This window comes from Ursus arctos, unplaced genomic scaffold (genome assembly GCF_023065955.2).
Source record: "Ursus arctos isolate Adak ecotype North America unplaced genomic scaffold, UrsArc2.0 scaffold_11, whole genome shotgun sequence".
NCBI lineage: Eukaryota > Metazoa > Chordata > Mammalia > Carnivora > Ursidae > Ursus > Ursus arctos.
The window spans coordinates 38,937,920-38,962,127 of NW_026622775.1; the positions used below are offsets into that span (position 1 = coordinate 38,937,920).

Genomic DNA, 24,208 nt, shown 5'->3' on the forward strand with positions numbered 1-24,208 from the left:
AAAACATGTATTGGTAAGATGGTATCTATCTTGTACACTGCTGGATAACAGACACACAGTTAGTGTTTGCGATCTATTTAAACTGCTGATTTAATGAATTAAGCTACACCTAGCTTTCATTAACTGTGGGAAATCATTACAAAGATTTCCCAACTACGATAACACATCTTAGTTGATGAATAAAACTTAAAAAAATAGAGATAATTAGTAGGAAAAAAGACTTTTTCATTAAGATAAAGAAATTTACTATATCATTCTGAACTGCTTCATTCTGAACCTGAAATTCCTCATTAAATTATAAAATTATCTAATCAAAATCCTCACTGACATTATAAGCAACTACTGCTTATAATCTAGAAGGGCCACTTTTACATAAGAGTTGTACTATGTGGTAGTTTTAAAATATGTCCATAAATACTTTGATACTTTCTCTTCAGGAAGTGGAACTTTTCCCCTCCCTTAGAGCCTGGGCTGTATTTAGTGACTACATTATAACAAATACAATGTAGCAGAATTGATGACCTACTCTACCTATCAAGGGTAGGTCATAAAAAGACATTGGGGCTTCTGCCTCATTCTCTTTTGCATCACTTACTCAAGGAAAATCAGCTCCCAAGTCATACAGACATTCAAGCAGCCTATGAAGAGCAGACTTTATAGGACACTTTTATTTCTTATTTTCTAATCAACATGATCAGTAGTTTCCTTTTCTGGTAATGCTTTTCTGTGGATTTGGAATTCAGGTAATGCTGGCCTCATAGAATAACTTTAAACATCTATCCTTCTTTTCTATTTTCTGTAATATTTTGCTTAGAAATGGTATTATTTCTTCACTAAATATTTGATAGAATTTGCCAATGAAACCATTTGAGCTAGGAATTCTCTCTGTCAGAAGATCTTTAACTGCAAATTCAATTTCCCCTGTAGAGGTATTAATGTTACCTATTAGATGGAAATCTGTCCATTTCATCTAACTTGTCTAAGTAGCACAAATTTGTTCATAATATATCCTTATTTTCCTTTTAATATCTGTAGGATCTGTTGTGATGTCCCCTATTTCATTCTTGATATTGGCAATTTGTGTCTTCTTTTTCTTTGTAAGTCTTGTATATATATTTATTACATTTATTAATCTTTTCAGAGAAACAACTTTTCATTGCATTGATTTTTCTTTATTGTTTTTGCTTACATTTTTATTAATGTTCTTCCTTTACATTTACTTTCTTCTTGCAACCTACTTTGGTTTACAATTGCTCCTGGTTTTCTAGTTTTCACAAAGAAGTTCAGCTGACTCAAAATAATGCATTAGTAATCATCATTTAATATGAAACATAAAACAGAAGTAATAAGTAAGAAAATGAAGTAAGAAAAAATATTAATACAGGTTTTTTTTCAAAATTTTCTCATATAAAACAGTACCGGGTTTGAGGCAATCCAAAACTGGTTCCAATACCAACACGAGGTAGATAGTTAACTACTTTCTTTACTGTTGCAGGGTCTGGGAAGTTGAACATTACAGCAACTATGAAAAATAATTTTTAGAAGTTAGAACACAACATAACTTCCTTCTTGGAAAACTAACTTCTTGGTGTAATAAAATATTTACTCTTAATTCAGGTATACAATTCTTGCCATATTACTTTTATTCTAGTGCATACCAAGTTTTAGTATTAGTATGTCAGAGGTAATATTCATTTTACTTATAAATACCTTAGCCATAGACAGTTTCTACTCTAAATGCTGTCAGAAGTTCTAAAAACTGTTGTTGTATTAATGTGACATGAAGCTGTGATTAGCTACACCTTGAATTTACAAAATTGAATTTTAGCAAGTTAAACATACTTATCTGTGAGTTTCTATAAACATTTAAAAGTTTTAACTTTATATAATTAACAATCTAACACCAAAAATACTACAGATGTAAGTACTAAACTGTCACTTATATTTATTTCCAATGATGAACAGTTTCAAAATTATTCTCTTTACAATTTTTATGTTTATAATTTATATGTTCACATAATCCAGAACAACGTGTGACCTAAAGGAAGACTTTTCCTCTACAGTTAATAATCAAGTTTAAATGTTTTCTAATCATCTCTATTTTAATAATAATACATTTTGAGAATATCAAGAAACACACATCAATATATATTAACATTCAGTACATAAATGTTAATTTATTACAGTCATCTATAAATTTTTAATCTTTTTAAGAAATACGAAAATAAAGTCAAAATCATGAGAGAGAATTTAGAAGCTATCAATTTGAACAGTCTTAAAATTTTAACTATAATTTCAGTATCATAACCTCTAAGTACTCATCTAGAAAATGATCCTTCTTCTCTACCCAGCTTAAAAAAAATTCTTCAGTCCAAAAAAAAGTTATCAACCTGGTATAGCTTTAAATACTGACATTACCAACATATTTCAGGTAAATAAGTACATGATCATTCACTAAGGACCCAAAACACATTTGGAACTGTCATTCATATATATATATATACACACACACACACACACACACACACACACACACCTTTTTAATAAGCCATCCCTATATATCCATTATTACGTTGAATACGGGAAAAAAACAACGACAGAAAAACTATCATAAGTTACAGCAGATAACGAAGGCCATGAAGGAAAGGCAAAAGAAAAACACACATACAAAAGCAAGGACGCATAAGAAATTTTAAAGGAGGAAAATATGAATGAGGATGAGCAAGTAATAAATATTGTAAGACTGTACCAAAACCCCTTTGGGACAGCAATGATGCAGGCTGAACTAAAGTGGGAAACATTCACTTGATTATTTGCCTGGAAGAATATGTTTACATCAGGAAAAAGAGGTAAATATGGGGAGAAGGACAAATAGGAAAGGAAAAAACATCTCTACCTAAAGAAATCTGTATTCTCTAAAGACATATGATTCCATAAAGGGAAAATAATGTGTGTATGGAATATGGAATATATATTACTTTGTGTAGATTTTTTAAATGACAACTTGTAGATTATAGAAAGAGAAAATAAAACTTCAATCTACTTATATATAAGGAGTATGTACAATAAGTCACTAGATTTTATATATTCTCCCTTGTATGCCTCCACTCATACCCACCAATGCTTTTACTTCAAGTTCACCTTGTCTCTCCTTCTTGTCTTAATGAATTTCACCAAGTTCCATTTTAAATCCACAAATTGAATTTTAGTTCTTTCAAGAATGATGTAATACAAAGCAACCAGGACACTTGAGTACCATTTTCTGATGGTCCCTTTATAAATGGCAATAGCTTAGACAAAAGATTGAATAAATGTATGAATCATTTGATTACCCTCTCCCCTCTCCAAATGCATCCACCTTCCAGATGAAGTTTAAGCATCAGAGCAATACTGAGAACATCAAAACTCCACAACTAATTAAATGGTTAGTTATTTGCTATATTTAGAAAACCTTGTACTAATCTGTGAGATGGCCAGAAAACTAAAACTACTACAAATGATTCTAAGAATGACCAAGTGGGGAAAAAAAACCATGTGGATGCATGTGGTTCAAAAAATGAGGTCAGTATGGCAGAAAGTTGACTACAAATTACTATCTAAATGGAAACAATACGGTATGTTCAAGAATGAAATCTGAAAGAGGTGGAGGTTAGCTTTATAACAATATACTTCTGAAACATATTACCTCTGTTTGCCATAAAGATCTCCAAGGCTGTATTTTGTAAAAGATAACGACGAGAAAAGATTGATCGTATCTCTGTAAACAGCCATTTTCCATGCAGCCCTTCTGTATATGCCAGGATCTAGTGAGGAAAAAAATAAGTCCAAGTAAGTAATAACAGTTTAATTTTTTCTTGTTGTTTTTCCCCCTGAATAAAACAGAAAAGACCCTATTAAGAAAAATAATTTCTAAAAATTGAAAAAACAGTTATTGAAATAAATTGGAGGGAGACTAAGAAAATAGATTGCAACTTATGGAAAGGAAGCTCGATGAAAAAGCAGAGCAAAATTATAAAACATCTATTTATAAATATATTTTGGGCTTTTAAGAGCAGTGATGTAATCTATTGCTTTTCAGGAAATACAAATTGTATTATTTAGTGATTGGGTTTTGAATCAAATCATGGAAAGTAAAGTTTTAGCCAAAAAGAAGGAAGACCTCAAAAGAATGCCCTACATGCTTAGAGATCACATATACAATTCCGTTTCATACAATACAATTTTAAGGTACTCAGAAATATTTCTTTTATGTTATATGAGGTTTTCAGGTTGGTTTCTTTTTTTAGTACAGTTCAGACACAATGTTGCATTAGTTTCAGGTGTATAACTTAGTGATTTGATGAGCTTATACATTATGCTGTGTTCATCGTAAATGTAGCTACCACTGATACTGTTAAATCACTATTACAGTATTATTGACTGTATTCCTCATGCTGTGCCTTTTATTCCTGTGACTTATTCATTCTGAACTGGAAGCCTGTATCTCCCACTCCCCTTCACCCATTTTGCCCCACCCCGCCCATCCCCGCCCCAGCAACCATCAGTTTGTTCTCTGTATTTATAGATCTGATTCTGCTTTTTGCTTGTTTATTCATTTGTTTGTTTTTTGTTTTCTTTACTTAGATTCTACTGCAGAAGTACCTTTTATATACTTTAAAATATATATTTAGAGTAAATCCTAAGAGTTCTCATTGCAAGGAGAAATTCCCCCCTCCTTTGTTCTTTTTTAAAAACCTGTATCTATATGAGAAGATGAATGAACGTATTGTAGTAATCATTTCACAATATATGTAAACGAAACCATCATGCTGTATTTCTTAAGCTTATACGGTGATGTATGTCAATTATTTTTTAATAAAACAAAAATTATATATATTCAGGTTCATGACTTTAAAAAATCACACTTTTAAGGTCACTGTTAAAGACAACAGTCACTCATTCAGAAAGCACAAAGACTGACTGTATAAGAGGTTAAGTATCATTTTGTCAGCTAGGCTAAACACAAACCTGCAAATGAACTCAACATAATCTCTCTATGGAGTAGGTGGTTGTCAGAGTAACTTGTTACAATTCTTGTCATCCCATGTGACAGACGCAGTAGCTTAGAATGCTTTGCCAACTCAAAGTAATCCTGTCTTTAGTCCTAAGCTACTTTGTTTTGTTATTCAAGTTTTGTTTTTTAAAAAGTTCATTTCAAAAGCTTAATTATGAAGGTGTTAAAGGAAAACCTGATGTGTAATTTCTTACACCATTACTTCACCTAACATTAATTTAATAAAGAAAATGAGATGTATTTACTATCAAAACCTAATGAAAATCCCTGAAAGCAAACAATTAAAATATACCTCTCAAAAGTAACCACCATTAAAAAATGCAAATAGAATGATATATGATTATGATATTGCATGGTAGGGACAAAGATGGGATAAGCAAGGAGAGGAAAAAATAATAAGAAGAATTTATCCTACAAGAACTTTCTCTTCTACATTCATCTCCATTTTCTAGATCTTCAATGCAAGCAACTCTATATTCCTCAATGTAAAATGCAATTTCTTTGGGAAAAAAGCAACCTTATTTAATTCACGAAGTATGTATTTAGATTTTCCTACAAATTCTATTTTTGGCACAAAGCATCTAAGAACAAAGGAATAACTCCAAGTCTCAGTGTTTTTTGAAAAATAAAACAAAAATTCTAAGGACCAAACAAACTTTCAGTTTTAAAACTGGTGATACAGAAATCTACTTTCATTCAGCCAATATCTGCATAAATAAGGTCAGGAGAAATGAACAGGTAAAGAGAGGACAAAACTATAAGTCTTACTCTCAAGATTTTTTGAAAGCAGAGGTTGCATGTAACTCTTTCTCTCACCATGACCAGTAGGTCCAATCCTCCAGAGCCTACAGTGGCCTCCTACTTGGTCTCTCTCTTATCTTACCTGCAGAATCTACTATGACCAGAGGAACCAAAGGAAAAGAAAAATTTAATAGAATTATTAAATATAAATCAGATCACATCACTCATGCATTTAAGTCCAGTGGCATACCACTACATGCATAATAAACACTGAAGCTCTTTATAATTGTTCATAAAGTCTTACATCTGAGACTCACTGATGAGCCCAATTCATTCTTCTTTGGGGCCTTTATACTGATTTTCTTGTCTGACTCGAATGTTCTCCCAAATCCTCACATGATTGATTTACTCTCACATTAGATTTTTGCTCCAGTGTCACCTCCTCAGAAAAGCCACTGGCTTTAAACCCCACTTCCTCCATGAGCACCCCAAACTCATCAGATTTCCTTCACAACACTTATCATTACCTGAAATTATAGTATCTGCTTGCTTGTCTATTGTCTATTCAGCACTACAATGCTAGAATCTAAGTTACACTAGAACAAAGACTTTTAGTATACTCTATTTCCATTTTCTAGAACAATGTCTGACACAAAGTAGATGTTTTTGAATGATTACATGAGTCAATGAATGGCAACTTAAGCTCAACATATGGCCCAAATTCATTTTGTTTGGACCATATGATATTTTAACGAAGTATTCAGATTTCTGGTTTCTCGGGAAAAAACTAAGGCATCTGTCAAATCTAGAGCTATTTGCCACATGGTAACAACTGACATACACTCACCATTTTGGCACAGTCTCCACTCATTCGTTTATTACCTGTCCAGTTCCCGCTGGCATTTGAATTTGCCACCCTGGACTTAATCAAGTAGGAGAGAATCCAGTATATGTTCTGTAACACTTACACTCCAATCTACTATCCAAGTATCAGTAAGGAAAACGAGTGCCAGACAAATGAAATAGTTAATACAAAGTCCTTTGGGAAGTTAGTGGCAGAGTCTAGCCTACTTCCCAATTCTCTAATCTAAAAATACAAAGGTTACAATATATACACCACATTGTCACATTTGTAAAAAGGGGCTACAATTCAACTTATCAGAATTTTAATCAACTACATTTGTCTTCCTATACTTGGGTTATAGGTGAAAGAGGGAAATCAAAGAAAACAAATACCAAAGGCATCTCTAAGGTCTATGATATGCTAAGAATATCACAACTAATCTGAAAATTCTACCTTTTATATCTATAAAGCTATATAAGACCTGTTGCTCATAATGGTGGCTTCAGTCATTGTAAGATCATGGCCATGCAACTAAACATTTAATTATAGCCAAAGATACTTCAATTATTAATAAGTATACTAAAACATTACTATAAGATTTTTAATGTATTGAAGGTTTTCTAATTAATAAAAAGCTCAATTTATATCTCCTTCCTTTAAGCAGTAGAGTTATTAAAAAACCTACTTGAAGTGGTATGCTTCTTTAAAATGTTTTATTACCAAATCATATTCACCTCAGAAAATGACATCAGCCCATGTACCCATTACTCAACCATATAAAATCCTAACATTCTACCATATTATTGCATATATTTAAAAATTAATAAAGCATTTTAGAGTGTTGAAATTCCTATATATAACCCTTTCTGATCCCATTTTCCTCCTCTGTCAGAGCCAATCACTATTCTTGTTTTAAGCTTTATCATTCTCATGTCAGTTTTTATACTATTAGTACATATAAATAATACCCAGCATTGTTTTGTATGTTTTCAAACCTGATATAAGTCAGGTATCATACTGAACATATGACAGTAGTGTGCTTTCAAAATTAAATATAATCAGGTTTAGTGTGTTAAAACTCAGAAAAAAAGAAACAGGAGGAGAGACAGACAAAATCATTTAAAATTGCCATAAGTATCAAAAATTAAAATCACATACGAAAAACTAGCCTGACTTAAAGAGAATTAACAAATGAAATTCTATACTTACGGTCAAGATAGTTGGGTTTAAAATGGAAACGAAAAATCTTTTAACTAACAGAATTAGTAGCTGAAATTGATATAATAACATTTCTTTAAGGTATTCATTAGGAAAAGGTGTCAGTACTGAAATGCAGCTGAGGCCTAGTTAAGCAAGAGGTTTATTTCTTATTGGAATAGTATATTCCTGGTCTGAGGCTTCACTTCAAAGTCTCTAGAGTTCAATTAAAACTGGATTAGGTAGAAGCAGACCCTTCTTTGGGACTTTCTGTTCACTGAAACTCTACATACGCTGACAGCACCCTAGACAGAGGTCTAGCCCTCCAATGAATCAGTTGCTATGGAAACCATATCATTACCATTGCTCTGCAGTTATGACCCCAAGTCTAGAATAGCTTGAAAGCTTAAGCCCACCGCACTCTTTGAATGTTTACCACCTTGTTTTAATATTGTTAGTATTGTTAATAGTAAAAGTAAATTCAACTTTTTTTTTAATAATTTGTTCAACAAAGATGGTTTATTAAAATGTTGAGGTAAGAGAGAGGAAACAAAGAAATCAGTATTTAATTTTAAATATACACACATATACACTCATCAAGTGTATAAACGATTTCTTTACATTAAAAATATTAAACATATCTTCTTTAAAATTTTTATCTGAAATTTGTGCCTTCTGAAAAGGGATATATTATTTTTCCCAAAAAATAAACACAATGCTTTCTTTTATCTTTCAAATAACATAATGTGAATACATATAAAAACTTCTTCACCCTGTTGCATTTATTGGCTTGAAAGCAAACCATTCTTTCCACTTTCCTTTTAACCATTTATTTTGAAAAGCTTATGAATTTATCCAAATAAAACTTTCTTTTGTTTGCTCATCCTCTGAGAGAAATAGAAACGTGTTTCCAGTCTAACTGCATAATGCTTTTATTATCAGGCTTTAAAAATTTTTTAAATCATCTCTAAAAATAAATATTTGCTTCATTTAAGTAAAGAAGAAAGGTTTTGTTTTAAAAAAAAACTATACAAACCACCCTCACTAAATTTAAAATTAAAAAAAAAATTTAAAGGGAAAAATATTAAAAAGTGATAAAATCTTTTACCTCAAAATGAGAAATAGGTGTTTGCATATAAAACTCAGTAAAAGGCTTTTAAAAATACTATTATTTCTTAACGTTTAAAACTAGCATTGCATACACTAGTCTCACATATCTGTCAATTTTTGGAGAGGTTTTACTTTTTTACTCTTTGAGACAATTCCATATTGATTTCTGAAGAATGTGATAATAAAAGTAAAATCAGATAATAATATTACCAGGAATACTTACAATTTCATAACAAAACTATTTCTAAAATATATAGAATATTGTTAACATCAAGAAAAATGTTTCAAACTTACTATACAAAATATAAGCTAATTATTCTATCATTTAAGCAATGACACCACTGGAAGGAAAGTCAAGAAAATATTCATATCCCATTTTCATGAAAAATGATTATAAATTAGTCACAAAATATATCTTAATATGAGAAAACAGTAAATATTTGAAATATATTCAAAATGAAAACACTGAAAAATATTCTAATAGCAACTTATCACTAGCTACATTTACAAATATGTTTTATTTATAACTGTAATATTAACAAACTAGTAGAAAGTAATTTTAATCAAGTATTTTAAAGTTGTACCACTCTATTATTAACATAGCTTTGGGATTTTGCTGCATATAATTTTCTCTGAAATTTGATATCAAAGCATAGCACTTATGAGTTTATTCATAAACTCAGAATTTATTCTAATAATATTGAATTCTAGTTGGCTTATGGATTTACTTCATCACCTACCACAGAACTTTGATGTTTTCAAAGATATATTATTAAAGTAAAACTTAGAGGTCTTTTTGAATTTAAAAATGATATATAGTTGGCTAGTCGAAACTTTACAATAGTAATTTTGTTATTAAATATTATCCAAGAATACGTAGAATGTCTCCAAATTTTGAAAAAAACAGAATAATGATAACAAAACATTAAAGTTATGAATATGAAAAAATTACCTTTTAAATTAATTATGAGTTATTTAATTTTTTCCTTCTATACAGTAAATTTCTTCCTTCTGCTTACTAGGTACTATGATGTAGTACAGTATTCTCCTTAGCATTTTCATGGGTGACAAATTCAATTAAACATATTCATTACTCTAATGTTCTACTTGGCAGTTTAGTCAGTATGAAAAATTAAAAATATATAAATAAAATGCTACGTGACCTCTGTATTGATTGGGCTAAAATGATTTTAGCCTGGGTGTGGATGATGGGGCAGCTGGGAGGGGCAGGAGGGGAGCACACAAACACATACGCTCTTATGTTTTCTCTTCCAATTACTGAGGGAGATGATAAAACCACAGCAAATGATGTATCAGCTCATTTTATCTTATCGCTTTGGGGCTAGGTGACAATGAAGTTCATATTTCACTGGCTCCCATTGAAGATTGTGAAAATTACTTGCCCTCATGACCTGAAATTTCACTAGAAGACAGAAATTTCTCTTCTGCAAAGTAATGCAATTTTTCAGATGTCAACCTTTAGCCCAGCTTTAAAAATTAATTTCATTTATATTAACCAATGATATTGATATTTTCACAGCACGCTCTTTGATACATGAAGCACTGACTGGCAAATTGATGTTGCTTTAGATGGGTAAAACTATTTTATTTTAAGCTGCTATGGCAGACAGATTTATGGCAAACTGAAATTCCCATTTCATAATTTAATATTTGTGCTGGAGTGATGCACCTTTAAGCCCCTGGCCTGTAAATAATTCCGACTCTTTGGTTGGTTCTGTTTTATTTTCAATATTCTTCAGCTTCAAAATAATTTGCATTCTAAATGACGTATCAGAAAAGTCATCTCTTATTTAACATTTAATATATATCTTAATGAGTCAAAAGCAAATGTGGTAATGCAGAAGTAGAACAAAGAAGGTATTTATATATCATCAATTAATTTTTAATTTAGTTTTTTAAATTTAAATACATCTGCGTCTGATTATTTTTGAAAGAAGACTCCAAAATATACAACAAAAGAATAGTAAGGGACATGAATGTACCTTACTTTATTTTTCACAGCAGCGTGTGAGGTAAAGAGCTAGTTATTACATTTTCAGAAAAAAAGTAAACTATCTGAATTAAAAATAGAGATATTTGGGTTTGGAGATACCCTTCAAATATAAACTTAATAAAAACAAAACCACAATGTCAATTTTATCATGAAGAAAGTGTGAAAGTGTTCCATCTGATTTTAGTATGAGACAGAGAAATTACCTTGCACTATATACAAAAAAGAAAAAATTCAATATTTTGTAGTAAAAGTGTTATTAAACGGTATCTGGAATCTTAGCAAGTTTTGAGAGAGAGAGACAGAGAGAGAGAGAGAAAGAGAAAGCGCACACAGACTCCTCACCGAGCAGAGAGCCCGATGCAGGGCTCAATGCAGGGCTCGATCCCAGGACTCTGAGATCATGACCCAAGCTGAAGGCAAACAACTGACTGAGCCACCCAAGCACCCCACGACCAAAAGTTTTTCATCTTATTAATAAGGTAAGTTAAGCATAAGTATGCATAAACTTATGCATTAATCTATATTCTCAAAATTAGAAAAAGGCAAAGAAAGACACTTCTGTAATTCAGTTATTTTTTCCCTAAAATGATTCTTAACACTGCTCTAGCCAACTTTCTAACCTCAAAATCACTTTTGCATTTTTTATGCTAACAATATCCAAATTGTTTTTTACTCAAATATGCTTATATTTAATTTTTCCTTACATCAATGATATGGGGAAAATAATAATATACATTATACTTAATGATTTTTCCATTTTGATTGGAAAAATTCCTAGTAACGTCTCAAAAAGTTGTGAGAATTACATGCTATTGTCAAGCTATATTCAAGCTATAAAGTATTTTTTCTTATTATTCCACACACTGACTCTCTAAAGTCGAGCTTTCTGTGCTTTAATAAAAAGTTAAATTTCAATCAGCGCTAATAAAAAACTGCCTCATTTTAAATATATTGGAATGTTGTATAATAAATATTTTTAAAACAACCAAAAGACACAACTATTTTTCTTCTTAATGCCAATTCTTACTTATTATGAACTCAAACTCAATCTCAAATTGGTATCAAAAGCCCTCCCTAGATTTATGAATTAAACCTTCAAGTTAGAAGTAATATCAGCCTGTAGTTACAGTAGCAGGTACAATGTGATTTAGCCATTAGAAGTTTCTCTGGTGAGTAAGGTATTTAACTAATTAAAGGGAAAATCCTTGCTTATCTTCAAGAAATTTGCTTTTGTTCTTCAAACAGCAAAGAACAGAGATAAAATGCAAAATGGAAAAGAAAAAGTTACAAAGAACTTCATGCTAACAGCCTCAAACCCCCAGGACACTTTTTTCCTAATTAGAGGGAAATAATTTTCCACTTTATTTTATATATATATATATATATATATATTTTTTTTTTTTTTTTTTTTTGCTTTCTTCCTCCTATTAATCACTCAGTTGTTTAGCTGGAGTCAGTTATAAATGAGTAGTACAGGCTCCTATTTATTCCATAATAGAGCATAAAACTAAATATCGGGCTTGTATTTAGCTTCGGATATACTCTTCCAAAAGCATTTTCTTAAAGAACCTATTGTAATACACAGAACGTTATAAATACAATTTAAATGAGATTTGGTTAATCTGATTCCACTGTATAACTCCATAACATTGCATAACCTCCCCAGACTGGAGTTCTTACTTGACAGGAGTTCTTTGAGGCTAGGACACTGGTCTTAGTCATCTTTTTATTCTATTCCTAACACCTACCACAGTGTCAGGGACACAGAAGACGGTGACTGGTGGATAGAAGGCCAGCCCAACCTTGCAAACTATATACAAGATTCTAGGACACATGACCACAAACATAACAGAAAGCAGAAATGGGTAGAAAAATGAGATGCAAAAATACAACATAACATTTTTAAAAAATCAAATTCAAGGGTCAGAGTACTTTAACTTCCAACCAAGATAAAGTAACAGAGATTGGATTTACCCTTACACACAAACAATATTTAAAACAATGTATGGAAAAAGTTATTTTCAAGACCGTAAACATCAAGAATGAAAGACAATGATCCCTGAGAGACAAGAAAAAAGTGGTGACACCAACTATTGCCCCAGCTCACTGCCTGGAGAAATTTGCAGGCTCCAGAGCAGCAGGGGTAACCCAGTTGGAACACTGAGGTCTCCTCAAGTAAGAAAACAGACTGGAGAACAGTGAGAGCAAGGCCACTAAGTTCACAGGGCACAGCAGCAGAAGGGAGAGTGATGGAAAGTAACAGAGCTCCTGCGTAATCTGTAGTTTTTAGCTGAGTACTCACCAACCCATGTGTTTTAAAAAAATAACCTGAGGCCAGTAAAAGAAATATCCCTCCAAATTACAAGGAACAATACCCAGAGCTCAAACACCAAAGGAAAAAACAAAAGTCTCATAATTCATGGAGCACTGAGTAAAGTACTCAGAAGGGTTTTGCCTAAGCAGTGGGGAATAATTAGCCCCAAACTAAATGTTGCCCTGGTCCTACCTAATAAACTTTTTTTTTGTTTAAGATTTTATTTGTTTATTTATTGAGAGAGAGAGAGAGAGCGTATGCAAGCAGGGAAAGGGCCAAAGGAGGAGATAGAGGGAATCTCGAACAGACTCCATGCTGAGCAGAGAGCTTGATCTCCAGAACCTGAGATCAAGAACTGAGCCAAAATCAAAAGTTGGATGCTTAATGCACTGAGCCACCCAGGCACCCCCTACCTAATGAACTTAAAAAGCAAGATCCAGATGGATAAAACTATTTCTAAGTAACTTAACGGTATCACAAAACAATGCATCAAAATATTTATAGACTAGAACACAACAGGATAAAATTTACCACAGCTGTTATTTAATTTAAAATTACCAGACTTACAAAAAAAATCAGGAAAATATGATCCATAATGAAGAGAGAAATTAATTAACCAGAACTGATTGAGAAATGACACAGATGACAAAGGTATTAGAAAAGGACATCAAATCAGACAAAATAGATTTTAGAGCAAAAAATATTACTAGGGATAGAGAGGGTCACTTCTCAGTAACAGATCATGTCATTGAGAGGCCATAACCATCCCATCTGTTTAGGAACTAAATAAGAGTGCTTTAAAATACATGAAGCAAAAACTAAGAACTAAAATGAGAAAAACATAAACCCACAATTATAAGCAGATTTCAACATTCCTCCTCAATAACTGATAAACAAGAAGATGGAAAATCAATAAGGATAAAGAAGACATGAAAAAGATGATTGACTATGACCTAACTGACATTTATAAAATACTCCAACAACACAATATAAATTTATAAAAACAGCATATTTGGGGTCAAAAAACCAAGTTGCAATAAATTCAGCAGATTCATATCATACAAAGTATATTCTCTGACAACAAAGGAATTAAATTAGAAATCAATAACAGATACCTGAAAAAATCCCAAGATTTAAGAACTAAAGACTGTCCTTCTGAATAATTCATGGGTCTTAGAAGTAACAAAAAAGAAATTAAAAACCATTTTGAACTGAATAAAAATGAAAACACAACATGTAAATATTTGTGGACTGCAGCTAAAGCACTGCTTAGAGGGAAACTTCCAGTGCAAAACACATATTAATGGTTAAAAAAAAAAAAAGGTCTCATATCAGTGATTCAGCTTCCACCTTAAAAAACCAGAAAAATAGCAAATTAAATGCAAAGTAAGAAAAAGTTGTAAAAAAATCAAAGTGAGTCAATAAAGTAGCAAACAGAAAAAGAAAAAAGAAAAAAACCCAACGAAACCAAAAAACTTGTTCTTTGAAAAGATTAATATAATTTATAAACTTCTGACCATACTAATCAGGCAAAAGAGAAAAGACATGAATTACCAATATCAGGAATGATATCATGAATGATCAATATCAGGAGAGAGGAAACATCACTACAGATTATGTAGACACGGAAAGAATAATAAGGGAATATTATATACAACTTATTACCACAAAACTGGACAATTTTTATCAATGGACAGATTTCCTAAAAGACACAAACTACCAAAGTCCCTTCAAGAAGAAACAGATGACATGAATAAAACTATATCTACTAAAGAAATAGAATTCACAGTTTAAATCTTCCCATAAAAGCAAATTCTAGGCCCAGATAGTTCCACTGGTGAATTCTACCAAATATTTAAGAAAGAAATAGTACCAAATCTACACAAACTCTCCTAGAATATTAAAGAGAAGGGAATACTTGCCAACTCATTCCATTAGGCCAGCATTTCCCACTTATTAAAACCAGACAAAAGCATCATAAGACAATTCAAGTGGCAATCTCCACTTAAATATTTATGTAATTTCTTTTTCTTGAGACTTATTGTGGATACTCTAGAAAATAAATGGATTAAATGTCTTCTCCAACTACCAGGAGAAGTTTTCCAGTCTTGCACTTTCACAAGTTTTCCATGAATGCACCCACCTATCACTTAGATTTCTCAAAAACGTCTATACCAGTTTCCTTTGGTCGTATATTCCAACCTCACTTCCTTTGGACTTTAGTGGGGTAGCTGAATTCTCAGCCTTCTCATTTTATACTGAGTGATTTCATCTATAACCACTGTTTCTAATACCAAACCACACAAGGGTGCAAGAATCTAGTGATGAGACATTAGAGACATTCGAATACCTCTGCTTGGAGGGGTCAGTTTTAGACCCATACATCCAAACACTTACTAGAGAGCTCTCCAATGATGTCTTCTAAATTCTCAAATTCAACATATTTGCACTCATTTTGTGAGCTATCATTAGTCTAGTGGAGGCTGTTTTGGTAAACAGAGCCACAAATATCATGTAAACCCAAAGAAACCTGAGTCGTCCTAAACCCTACAACTCATTTCCTTTTGATTTCCCTATGGGCACCTACAATCCTTCTGCTGTTGGTCATATGTACTGAAATCACATTTAGAATAAATCCTCATCATGTATAGATATTTTCACAGACATATCTCATATCTGAACCACATCACACAATATACACACTTCAATCATGCTATACTTAACATGTCTTCCAAAATGTTGGTCTTCCGATCTGGAAGGCAACCTCTTTTAATGAGGTTGGTAGAGGAGGTGGTAGTGGTGGTTGCATTAGAGCAACAGTAGGCAGTAATAGCAACAGCTATTACAAAATATAATTTAATTAGAGCCCATTATATGCCAGGATTACATTAAGAGCTTTATTTCAATTAATTATCAAAATGGCACTATGAAATATCATTTTCACCATTTTATATATGAGGAAACACACTTAACAAATATTAAATGATGGAGCCAAAATCACATAACTAGTGTGTGGGGTAAGCCAAGTCTATTAGGCTTCTAAAATTGTACTCTAAGCCGCTACATAATATTTCCTCCATGGTGAACTTCTCCTCTCATTCTTAAAGACCAAGACAATGTTTCATAAAACCTCTACCTTCCCAATCAGTTTCAACCATTCTCAGTTTTGTGCTATCACAGGTCTAGTACCAATTCCATTATTTGTAAATGTCTCCCTGACTACACAGTAATATGTGTACCTACTTAAAGACATACCTGTAATACTTGGTACATTACAGAACTCAATAAACATATATTCAATGAATAAATGATGAGATTAACCATTTCAAATGAAAACGAATTTCTCATCTCTCACTCCTTATTTCTACAATATTCAAGACCGAATAAGAGAGCTCCAAACTTGCTAAAGGAGTGAGCTTTGTGTCTCAGTTCCTAGTAAGGTCATTTAGTGGAGCCATGGTCAAGGTTAGCAAAATTTATTGTTCCCAGAAAGAGTGGTTAAAATGACCTCTCATAAGTACTAAAAAACCGGGAATTTATTATTTGGTTTGCTTTAATGGGAACGTACTATAAGATAAAAAAGTGGATGTTTCTCTAGGAATTGGAAAAAAAAAAGCCTGTGAAGTATTATTGCCCTGTGATAAATTATTAGCACCTAAAAGAAATATGTCTACTAACACCTCAACCAAAAATATTCTGAATACATATGTAATATGAATTTGGTACATTATCTAAGAATATTAAGTTCTGCTCTAGAAGACAAGAAAACAAATGGGATAGAAGAAAACCAAAAGAAATAATAACCACTGATAGTAAGATGGTACCTTATGACATAGAGGCAAAAGTCATAGGCTAGGGGCGCCAGGGTGGCTCAGTCAGTTAAGTGTCTGCCTTCAGCTCAGGTCATGATCCCAGGATCCTGGGATCGAGCCCCACATCGGGCTCCCTGCTCAGTGGGGAGCCTGCTTCTCCCTGTCTTCCTCCCCACCCCAGCTTGTGCTCTCTTTTGCTCTCTCTCTCTCTCCCCCACAAAATAAATATATAAAATCTTTTTAAAAAGTCATAGGCTATGTTAAGTAGAGATAATGAGTAAAGTAGTAGCTTCTGAGAGAATTCAAAAGGTGCTAAATATGGACAGTAATTTTAAAGTTAGAAATCTGTTAAGGCCTGTTAAAGACAGAATATACTGAAGTATGATGGAATAAAAAAGGGTGTTCTTTCAGATAGAGATGAAGAGACCAACTTGTAAGATAAGATCATGCCAACTTCATTTTGGGTTGCTGATTTTCTGTAGGTCTTGAGAGTGAGGCAAGAATTACACTTTTATTCCAGAGACACTTTTCAAGAATGTCTGGACAATGAACAGCTTTGGAAGAGACAGATAGTGTCTCACTTTGGAGCATAGGGCAGGTTTGTTTACTGTCCAGTATAATAAAGATAATGATGCCCTTTGGGGGCAAGGGCCAAACTTTACTGACCATGATAAACATTTTGGGTTTCTAAACACTGAGAATGCTCAACTGGGATGTAAACTCACTGGGTACACACTATCTACCTGGGCCTCTTATGTTAGTCTGCTCAGACTGCCACAACAAAGTATTAAAGACTAGGTGCCTTAAACCACGAAAATGTATTTCTCACAGTTCTGAAGGCTAGGGAGTCCTAGGTCAAGGTGCTGGCATAGCTGGTTCCTGGTGAGAGCTCTCTACCTGGCTTGCAGATGGTTGCCATTCACATTATCCTTACATGGTAGAGAGAGAAAAAGAGAGAGAGAGAAAGGAGGGCAGGGGAGCAATCACTGTCCTCCTCTTATAAAGCCAAAATTCTAGTGGATTAGGGTACTAACTTTATAAACTGTCTCCTAAAGCCCCTATCACCAGATACAGTAACAACTGGGGTTAGGGTTTCAACATATGACGGGGGGTGGGGGGGTTAGGAGGGAAAGCATATTCAGTCCATAGCACCCATCCACATCACCTTATGAAACCGGGGGGGGGGGGGAGGACATTTAGGGCAATTGACTCATTTAGATGCTTATTCTGTTTGTTGTGTCATAAGAAAATTCTTTGTCTCTGACCCAGGAGTCTCATGTCTTCTACCAGCATCCATGAAATTTTTGTAGAAAAAAATTTGTTAGCTTGCAAGTAGGATAAAATTTCAGACCTCTCACAGTTCTTGACATTCTGGATGACAACTAAGTTAGGCTTAATTTTGCCACCCATTGACCAATTTCAATATGCCAAATTGTCATACCCAATATGGTCTGATTCTGGTCCCTGTGGTTTTATCAGTACAAGAATTTCAGACAAAACCATAACTATTCAGCAGGATAACTGGCTAGCTATAGCTGTGGCCACATATGGTTGCTGCTTCATCTCTCCAACGGAGCAACCATGTTTCATTGGCCTTTCCATCTGTGGATTCCCTTGCTTGAAACTAGTTAACTCATAGTACTATCAACAGGGAAGGCTGATGAGCAGAACACGTAAATGTTGCATAACTAGGATTAAAGTACTCTGCCTGCTTGCATTCTATCCTAAGTACATAAATTTACCCCATCTCACTTTCCTTTCTTCTCATTGTGTGTTTTAAGTTGATTTAATAAACCATGTGATTCAAGAATCTTAATTTAATCTATAAGTCATCTGTTTTGTGATCTCTGGGATGATACCCTTGATAGTATATATGGAAGTTACCACTGTAGCAAGGTAACTTCTCACAGAACAAGTTCACAGCTGACCTTTACCTAATCTTAAATTACAATTTGAAAAAAATTATTCTAGACCACAGGGAAAAAATAGGACCCCATAATTCATCAAGTCAGAACCATTTTAATCTTGAAAACGTAGCAAAAGAGACACTATAAAAAAGGAAAAATGAAGAGCAACTTCATTACTGAATAAAGATACAAAACTTAGAAATAATCCAGAAGTAAATAAAATCCAGTAACACAGTGCAAAAATACTATTACCAAGGATGGTACTTTCATGGATTTCAAGAGTGGTTCAATTCAGAAAATCTACTATATAATCATTATACTGACAAAATCAACAAATTAAAAGGGAAACATTATATAATAATAGATGCTGAAAAGGCATTTGATCAAATTCAGAATGCATTCCTAAAGAAAGAATTCTAGCAAAACAGAAATGGAAAAATTACATATAACAAAGCATTTTACCAGAATCCAACAACAAATACTACCTACGTGAGCTGTGGACAAACATGTAAACTCCAGACTCAACAACAGTATCTATTTCATATGCTTGTTTTAAAAAATAATAAATGAATACCTAATAAAACAGTGCCCTATGCATAAATATTTGCTAGCAATTATTTTACAATAACAATTATCACCAAATGGCAAAATTTGTAAAAACTAAAATACAATAAAATCTAAAAGCTGGTATAAACACTGAAAGGAAGCGATAAAAACTGTTAATATATCAAAAGCACTGTAATTAAAATTAGAAACATATTAAATAAATATGGAAATATTAATATCTGTTCTCTGGTTTTATAACTGGCACTTAGGTATAGAAACTATAAAAATAGTGCATTCATAATAGCAAGAAAAACTTTAAACACTTATTAGTAATTTTAACAAGAAAGGCAGAGAGGAACAGTAAGACAAAATATATAAAGTATTAAAAGAATAAAAAGTACAATATAAAACCAAAAAGAATGCTTTTGATAGGAAGATTTATTATTAAAATGTAAATTTACCAAAAACCAATATATAAGTTTAATTTGCCATCAGAATGTCGATGAAGCTTTTTTTGAAGACTAATAGTTTAAAGTTTATATAACAGAACACATATCAGAAAACAGCAAATAAAAGAATGAGAACAGACTAGTAAAAGGGAGTACACTATCTTAAACACTATGCAGATGGAATAAAGACTTGAATAAATATATTATAAGAACATTAGACTGTAAGTCTGGTATTCCCTACTTCATTTCTTTTTTTAAAGTGTTAGTTGTGACATACAAAGCTGACAGCACAGCTTAATGTGGTATGATGAACTGGTGACTAAATCACTTAGATTGCATAGTGAGTTGCACATAGTTGGCTCTCAATTGTTCTTCCTAAGACTGCATATATAATCTAGAAGTCAAGATAACTGGAAATCAGATTTATTTTTTAAATTTAAAATCAATTTACTTAACATATAGTGTATTATTAGCTTCATAGGTAGAATTTAGTGATTCATCAGTTGCATAAACCACCCAGGGCTCATTACACCAAGGGCCCTCCTTAATGTCATCACCCAGTTACCCTATCCCCCACCCCCACTTCCTCTCCAGCAACCCTCAGTTTGCTTCCTACAGTTAAGAGTCTCTTACGGTTTGTCTCCCTCTCTGATTTCATCTCTATTTTTCCTTCCTTTCCCCTATGCTCATCTGTTTCTTAAATCGACATATGAGTGAAATCATCTGATGTTTGTCTTTCTCTGACTTATTTCCCTTATACCCTCTAGTTCTAGCCACATTGTTGCAAATAGCAAGATTTCATTCTTTTTGATGGCTGAGTAATATTCCTGTGTGTGTGTGTGTGTGTGTGTGTAGATACATTGCTCTGACTTGATGAATTATACACACACACACACACACACACACACACACACACACCATATCTTCTTTCTCCATTCATCTGTCAATGGACATCTGGACTCTTTCCATATTTTGGCTATTGTGAACATTGCTCCTATAAACACAGGGTTGCATATGCCCTTCAAATCACAGTTTGTATCCTTTGGACAAATACCTAGTAGTGCAATTGCTGGGTCATACGGTAGCTCTATTTTCAACTTTTTGAGGAACCTCCATACTGCTTTTCAGAGTGGCTGTACCAGTATGCATTCTCACCAACAGTGTAAGAGGCTTCCCCTTTCTCCACATCCTCACCAACATCTGTTGTTTCCTGAGTTGTTGATTTAAGCCATTCTGACCGTGTGAGGTGGTATCTCATTGTGGTTTTGTGGAAATCAGAATTTAAAAGACATATTTAGGGGAAAGGGGTAGGGGGTGGATAGAATAAGTAAAGAGGATTAAGAGATACAAACTTCCAGTTATAAAATAAACAGGTCATAAGAATGGAAAGTACAGCACAGGGAATATAGTCAATAATATTATAATAACTTGGTATGGTGACAGATGGTAACTACACTTATCATGGTGTGCAATGTAATGTAAAGAACTGTTGAATCACTATGTTGTACACCTGAAAAATAATATAACATAATACATCAACTATACTTCAATAAAAAATAAAAAAAATATTTATACTTAGATCTTTATAAAATATAAAACTAATTAATGGTAAAAGATATGATTAATAAATTCAAGTGGCAAAAGATAAATTTGAAAAAACTATTTTATGATATACAAAGGGTTTCTATAAAATACAGTGAACATTTATAAAGTCACAAGAAAACAATAAAGAAAATAAACAGAAAATGTTAAAATAATTTAAAAAGGAATTTCATAACATGGATTCCAATGTCCAACATTTTTTAAATATTCAAATTTATTAGTACTAATGAAAAACTCAATAAAAGAAGAATGAGATATTTTATACCCAAGAGATTAGCAGAAATTTAAAAGAACTATAACACATTTTGTTGAGAGGAATGCAGAGAAAAGTTGCTGGTAAAAACATGAAATCTAAAACCTTTGGAAAGTAATCTTACATCCAATAATGAAAAAGCAGAAAGAGAAATTAAGAAAATAATCCCATTTATAATTGCACCAAAAATAATAAGATATCTAGGAATAAACTTAACCAAAGAAGTGAAAGACCTATACTCTGAAAACTATAAAACACTGACGAAAGAAATTGAAGAGGACACTAAGAAATAGAAAAACATCCCATGCTCATGGATTGGAAAATCAAATATTATCAAAATGTCTATAAATTTACTCATTTAATGCAATTCCTATCAAAATACCAACAGCATTTTTCACAGAGCTAGAAGAAATGATCCTAAAATTTTTATGGAACTACAAAAGACCCTGAATAGCCAAAGCAACCTTGAAAAAGAAAAACAAAGCTGGAGGTATCACATTCCAGACTTCAAGTTATATTACAAAGCTACAGTAATCAAAATAGTATGGTACTGGCACAAAAAAACAGACACATAGATCAATGGAACAGAATAGAAAACCAAGGAATAAACCTACAATTATATGGTCAGTTCATCTTTGACAAAGCAGGAAAGAATATCCAATTGGAAAAAGACAGTCTCTTCAATAAATTGTGTTGGGAAAACTGGACAGCAACATGCAAAAGAATGAACATAGACCGCTTTCTTACACCATGCACAAAAATTAATTCAAAATGAACTAAAGACTTAAACATGAGACCTGAAACCATAAAAATCCTAGAAGAGAATACACGCAGTATTGTTTCTAACACTGGCCGTAGCAACTTTTTTTCTAGATGGGTCCCCTGATGCAAGGGAAACAAAAGCAAAAATAAACTATTGGGACTAAATTAAAATAAAAAGCTTCTGCACAGCAAAGGAAACAATCAACAAAAAAGGCAACCTATGGAATAGGAGAAGATATTGGCAAATGACATATCCAATGAATGGTTAGTATCCAAAATATACAAAGAACTTACAAAACTCAACACTTCCAAAACAAATAATCCAATTAAAAAAATGGGCAGAAGACACAAACAGACATTTCTCCAATGAAGACATACAGATGGCCAACAGACACATGAAAAGATGCTCAACATAACTGATCGTCAGGTAAATGCAAATCAAAACTACAATGAGCTATCACCTCTTATCTGTCAGAATGGCTAAAATAAAAAACACAAGAAACAACAGGTACTGGAGGGCATGTGGAGAAAAAGAAACCCTCATACGCTGTTGGCAGGAATGCAAACTAGTACGGGCACGGTGGAAAGCAATACGGGGGCGCCTCAAAAATGTAAACAAAGAACTACCCTATAATTCAAAAATCATACTAGTACTTACCCAAAGAATACAAAAACACTAATTAAAGGGGATATATGCACCCCTATAATTATAGCAGCATTATTTATAATAGTCAAATACTGAAAGCAGCCAAGTGTCCATTGACTGATGAATGGGTAAATAAGATATGATATATATACACAACAGAATATTATTCAGCCATAAAAAAATAATGAAATCTTGTCTACTTGCAACAACAGCGATGGAGCCAAAGAGTATAATGCTAAATGAAATAAGTCGGAGAAAGACAAATACCATCATTTCACTCATATGTAGATTTTAAGAAAGAAAACACAAGCAGAGGGGGAGAAAAAGAGAATACAAACCAAGAAACAGACTCTTAACTATAGAGAATAAATTGATGGTTACCAGAGGGGAGGTGGGTAGGGGGATGGGTGAAATACGTGATGGGCATTAAGGAGTACACTTGTCGTGATGAGCACAGAGTAATGTATGGAATTGGTGAATCACTATATTGTATACCTGAAACTAATGTAATAGTGTATGTCAACTGGAATTAAAACAAAAACTTAGCAGAAAATTTGATCAGAGTAGGGATTTTTTAGCATACTTAGAATAACTACTCCATTAAATGTTTTTCAACTTATGGACCAAAAGAAAAAAGCCACATTTTTCACAGTAACAAAAACAAAAAAGGAAATCAAGGTGGTGAAATTCAATGCATGCCATTAGAAAAATGGTTGGAAAAAATTATGATATGTCTTGTCTTCAGTCATTTAAAAGAATGAATTAAAGCCACATCAGCTGATGTGGCTGGATATCCACCACTGATAAAATACTAGAGTGAGAAAAGCAACATTCCAAGAAGTATGTATTACAGGATTTCATTCAAACCCTGTATATATTACAGGATTTAATTTCATTTTCAATGAAAAAACTCTCCAACAATACACTTAAGTTTACATGAAAACGGGAAAAAATATAA

At 32.7% G+C, this 24,208-nt stretch overlaps 1 protein-coding gene across 5 annotated transcripts in view; it reads right to left on the minus strand.

The window, feature by feature from the left end:
- LRBA (LPS responsive beige-like anchor protein) overlaps positions 1-24,208 on the minus strand; it is a 791,618-nt gene that overhangs the window by 193,882 nt on the left and 573,528 nt on the right. For all 5 annotated transcript variants that reach the window (XM_044384357.3, XM_026499457.4, XM_026499458.4 and 2 more), the window contains exons 41-42: positions 3,686-3,803; positions 1,420-1,522 (exon numbers count right to left, since the gene is read on the minus strand). In XM_044384357.3, coding sequence (XP_044240292.2) covers positions 1,420-1,522; positions 3,686-3,803 — 221 coding nt within the window. The remainder of the gene's footprint in view (positions 1-1,419; positions 1,523-3,685; positions 3,804-24,208) is intronic.